The sequence below is a fragment of the Nilaparvata lugens genome, unplaced genomic scaffold (assembly GCF_014356525.2).
Source record: "Nilaparvata lugens isolate BPH unplaced genomic scaffold, ASM1435652v1 scaffold6915, whole genome shotgun sequence".
Lineage (NCBI taxonomy): Eukaryota > Metazoa > Arthropoda > Insecta > Hemiptera > Delphacidae > Nilaparvata > Nilaparvata lugens.
In genome coordinates this window covers 1-5,540 of record NW_024092665.1, presented here as the reverse complement: position 1 = coordinate 5,540, position 5,540 = coordinate 1, and the positions used below count along the sequence as shown (strand labels likewise).

The 5,540-nt window shown below is 32.4% G+C and overlaps 1 protein-coding gene across 1 annotated transcript; it reads right to left on the bottom strand.

Annotated features, from left to right (window-relative positions):
• Nucleotides 1-862: 862 nt before the first annotated feature.
• Nucleotides 863-4,997, bottom strand: LOC120348962 (glucosamine-6-phosphate isomerase-like; the record flags this gene model as incomplete). Its single annotated transcript, XM_039445430.1, is given in 4 exon segments — nucleotides 863-1,185; nucleotides 1,777-1,959; nucleotides 3,323-3,424; nucleotides 4,863-4,997. Coding segments are annotated over 4 exon segments (717 nt in total). The 3' UTR covers nucleotides 863-877.
• Nucleotides 4,998-5,540: the final 543 nt, after the last annotated feature.

The following is a 5,540-nucleotide window of genomic DNA, read 5'->3' as shown; positions in this document are numbered from 1 at the left end:
GGGTTACGTATTTATATGTACCTTATAGGTTATATATTAATGATCTATATAATACATATACATACATATTAAATACAATAAATAATTTAATATATGTAATATTAGAAGAACCTCAATGTTGTTCATTATTGAAAATCGAGCTATTATGATTCCACTATTACCTCTAAAGCTGCATACAGACTTATGCCGCACGAACTCACGCATTTCACTTTTCATCAGCTATTGTTTGGCTTATTATAACTGTATTTGTGTATAAACAGCAATGCAGTATCTGCATGTTGGCCCAATGAAGGCCAATGTCGACCAGCGCCAGTGGGTGGAAGGGTGGTTTGCCAAGGCTGGCTACCGCTGGTCTTCATTGGGCACTGGTCACATTGCAGTGGCTGGGCCAGTGACTGGGCCAACATGTAGATGCGGCGTAAGATACAAAAAGTATATTATATAAGCCGATGAAAAGCAAAATGTGCGTGTTCGTGGCGCATGAATCTGTACACTTATTCTGTTGCCGTATTATGTCAGTAAAATTAAGTTTTTATTACTTCAAACATAATCAAATATGTAAATTGCCCGTTTGTGGGTTTGCTTGTATGTTGGATAGCTTTCGATTGCCTCCATCAATCAACTTCAAATATTCACAGGAAACATATCATTTGAAACATCATAAAGATCGATAAAGCTGTGTGAGTATGGACTTACGGACAGTTTGAAAATTATATTTAGACATGTTTCATACCCCAGAATATTGGTAGGGAGTTTGGAAGCACTCCGTATATCATGCATGCTTGTTTGTACAGATAGAATCAATAACCAGGAGAGGAAAATCTTTCCCTTTGAAAGTCAAATGGAATATTTTTAATTTATTCCAAATGGAATATTTTTAATTTATTCCAACCAGAGATATAGATAGAACAGATAACAGAATTATCGGCATTTTGAGCGAGTTCTCTTGCCCGGGCGGCTCACTAGTTTCAAGCATATATTTTAGTGATTTATAACTTACATCATCTGCATCGAGAACAGTCTGCACTCCAACAGTGAGTGCTTGAGTGGGCACTTTTGTGATGTCATTATCGAAGAAACGACAATTGGCTTCCAGTGTCTCGTGAGCCAGCGTTTTCACCCGAGTCCTAGATACCAGTGAAGATCCAGGCTCGTTGAAGGCTATATGACCGTCTGGGCCAATACCTGTTCAAAAATAATTATAATAAAAGTTTCGTAATTTCTTTGAAAATTAACATTGAAAACTCATCTATAATATAATAAAGGAAAGAATCGGCTTATACATGTATGGGATAGGAAATTCACGGATGACGCATAATCACGTCTGAACTACTGGACTGATTAACTTGAAATTTTGTATATTGATTTTTTTTAACCGAGAATGGTTAAAGGCCTATTTTGAATTCTTCAAGATTTCAGTTTGTCAAGTTTCTAATTATACCCTTGCGGAGCAGAGGTTACCTGCTAGTTATGAAATAAAAAACACAATATTTTGTTGTGGTTTTTACTGAGAATGTTTTATTTTTTCATAGACTAATCATCTCTGAATACATATTTTATTAAAAGTGCAAGTCTCATGCAACATAAAAACTCATTAATAAAACTAAACGAGTTAGAAAAGTAAAGAGCTATCCGCTAAGTCGAATAACAGCAAACCAATGTTGCTCACTTTATAGCGTGGAACTCTCTACAGGTGTACTTTAATGGGTTCACTTTTAGGTATACAGTCTTTTGGGTTCTTATCTCTAGTCTTTCATATATACTTAAGGTTTTTACCTCCAATAAAAAGCCTAATTCCTCCAGCCTCTTTGATCTTGTGTTCATAATCATCACACTCTTTCTCCAGGTCGCTGGCATTGCCATCAAGTATATGAACGTTGTTGGGGTCTATGTCAATGTGTTTGAAGAAATTATGAAACATGTAGTAGTGATAGCTTTGAACGTGATCGGGTGGCAGACCTGCAAAAAATTGGGATTTTTTAAATAAAAATCATTCAAATCAGACTTTCACATTTATAAATTGTACTCGCAAAAAGCTGTATTATGCACAATAGTGATATATTATGAGCGTATCCGTGAATAGCCTATTTAGTCTAATACTTATCTTAGTTGGAACACAACTCCTATATGTAGTAATTATGAGGAAGAAATTAAAAATATATGAGCTCTTGCCCGAAATTTTACTTTACTTTCTAGAATGTCGTGGAAACAGAAGTTTCAACTCTACTCTGAGTATTCAAGTTTATTCCAAAACTTTTATACTCTCTACTAAAAAGAATTACTCTAGTTTTTTATACTTTAAACTAAGACTATTCTGAACAAACCACGAATCTAATTCAGCAAGACACCTCTCTGCCTCTCTTATCAAACATTCACTGTTCCTACTTGTGATTAAAGCTGACTTGTGATTTTTACCACCACAAATTCATAATAGAGTATTCAACATATTTCATACCACATACTGTGGCTCCACACTGAACTGTTTGAATTACAAATTTATAATAAAATTTCAAATTGAAATTCTAACCCTATTTTGGACTGTGTCATCACCTATAAATTTGGAAGAAAAATAGCACAAGGGCTACCTTATTATTTTATCCACCAATGTTATGAATAACATCAATTTTAGAAAGAAGAATAAAAATCTTAGTACCCTTTTCGAAATATTTATTCACAACATGTTTCGGACAGTGATGCCATTTTCAAGTGGAGTAAATATCACTAAATATTTCAAAAAGGGTACTAAGATTTTTATTTTTCTTTCTATTTCTATAAAAGTTGCACTATACAGAAAAGAGATAAACATCAATTTTATTGTATCATAAATAAATAAAAAATAACCTTAAATTCAGTATGATATAAACATAGATAGAATAGAGAGGTTGTTTGAACCACGGTATTTAAATGAAAAATATAACTTCTTCTATTTACCGTGGTTTGAACAAATAAATACTGTACTGTGTACTGCTGGGTTGTTCTTGATATTAAAATGTGTCATGTCCCAAAATTATCCTAGCCCTCTGAAATATCTATTGAAAGCTATAAGGAATAGCCTAAGGTACTTACTAAAAGGAATTTTATAATTTTGAAACATGACACAACATATTTCTAATGTTCTTCTGTGATAAAATTGCTGATCAATTCCTAATGAGAACTACTCCTATCATCAAACTATGTACTTTTGCTTTTAGAACTAAAACGCCAATCGAATGAATAGCTGCTTTTGTTGATGTATTGCTGAATCCAAGTTGTATATTATAATATTTCTGAAATAGATAATTCTAAATACAAAATTATTTGATATAAAATAAAATGAACTAACCCACATACTCATCCATATTGAAGGTCTTCACATACTTGAATGAAATTTTTCCATTTTTGTAATATTCGGCCAATTTTTTGTACATGCCCAGAGGGGTTCCACCTAAAATTGAAAAAATCGCAGACTGGTCATTCATACTATACTCACACAAAAAACTTCATTTTCAATTTCATTCATAAACGATGAGCAAGGTTCTATTTATTTACTGAATGAAGCAAACAGGTAAATTATTCAGCAATAAAAACAAGCACTTTCCAAAAACTTAATCGTGTCTCATAAATAGTCCAAATATTCGAGTTATGTGCATCTGGTATACTCACGCCGAATGATTAATCTTGAAATTGCATGATAAGAAGCTATCAATTTAAAATGTTGATAACCTGAACAGAGAAAGTGAAGAAGGAAAGTTACTGGATGTCAGCGGCGGCGTTCATTATGTCACTTTCCATAGAGACAGATGTTTAGAAAATGGTGAAAAGTGACCCAATGGCCGCCAGTGACATGCTGTCTCTACTTTACCTGCCTATGAGCCGCTACTATGATAACTAGTAGTTCTGTGAACAGTAGACCTCACGCATTATTCTCATCCACAAGTACCTGATTGAAACTATAGACCTTACGGAAATACAGCAATAGACTGGCTTCTCCACACATCTGTGTAATCACTTGCCAGCTGATTTATGATGAGTAATTCTATAGTATGATTTTTAATCTAATATTGGCATATGAAGGAGGCTACTTTTTCCTTTTATATTATCCTTGAAATGCAAAATTTCCAAAAACCTTGTATATACGTCGACGCGCAATTAAAAAAGGAACATACCTGTCAAATTTCATGAAAATCTAATACCGCGTTTCGCCGTAAATGCGCAACATATAAACATTTAAACATTAAGAGAAATGCCAAACTGTCGACTTGAATCTTAGACCTCACTTCGCTCGGTCAATAAAATATACTTCAATACAGTACTCTAAAAACTTAGAACAAATCTGCATTTCACAGAATTTAGGATAAAAACACGTTCTTATTTTACAGGCAGGTGATTGAGAAGTGCAACTAAATTTTTCCATTGAAACAAAAATATTTATGGCATATAGCCTTAATAGATTTACAATAAATAGTGAGTTATATGTCGAATAGAATAGGAAGCCTAAGGCATTTTCGTTGTGACAAGAGATTTTCCAGGCGTTATCTAAGATGACAGATGGGATTCTAGTCATAACTAGTGTGATAGTTGTTGGAAGAACAAAAAAATTCTAAAAAATTGATCAAGATTGTGAATTACAGTAATACTGAGCTTATAATCTGCTATCAACTCAGCTATGGATTGAGACTCACTTTATACTGCCATTAATCGTTGAATGTTACCTATATAAAATGCTAACAGACTATAATTATTATACTATAATTATCCTGTTATTGGACAGTAGTAATTTGAGATAGATCGCTATCAAAATGTATCATTCAATTGTTCACATGAAGCAGCAAAGCATGAAATCATCATTATTTATATTTATTTTTTGGAGAAAATGGACTTACCAGTGGGTAAACCAAGCGTGAAGAATTTTTCAGGGCCGGGATTGAAATCTTTGATTCTTTTCATCACATACTTGGCTGCCCATTCAGCTACATCGTTGGGTTTATCCAAAATAACTAATCGCATTTCTAAAAATTCTGCAACAAATGAATTCGACTCCATTTATAAGAAGTATTGTAATCTCTATTAATCTACAGCAGATATTTTGTTTAGTGTTTGAGATGTGTCAAGTTGATGTGAATTTAGATAATAATAATGAATTTTCAATGTATTTTATGATGATAGGTACTGTAAGTATAAGTTTAGAATTTCTTGTAATGTGTGAGTTGGTTTATATTTGTACAGGATACAATGACGATATATTGTGTGTAAATTATGTCAATTATATTATTAGGCTATATTAAATTTTGTAATTACTATTATTATTATTTTTGTATATTATGTGTTAATGTGATTTACGCTTTGTTTTATTCAGTAAAATTGTGTTAAGTAGCATTACATTTAAAGGTCGTACAATATTGTAAGTTTTTGTTGATTCTAGATATTTATTAATGTGAGTGTTTCTTTCTTTTGTGTTGACAATTCAATTATTCATAGAAGCATATATAAATTATATGCTTATGTAGCCTTTTATGAATGAATAGTATTTTATATTGATTTGTACTGTATGTCTTTTGAAA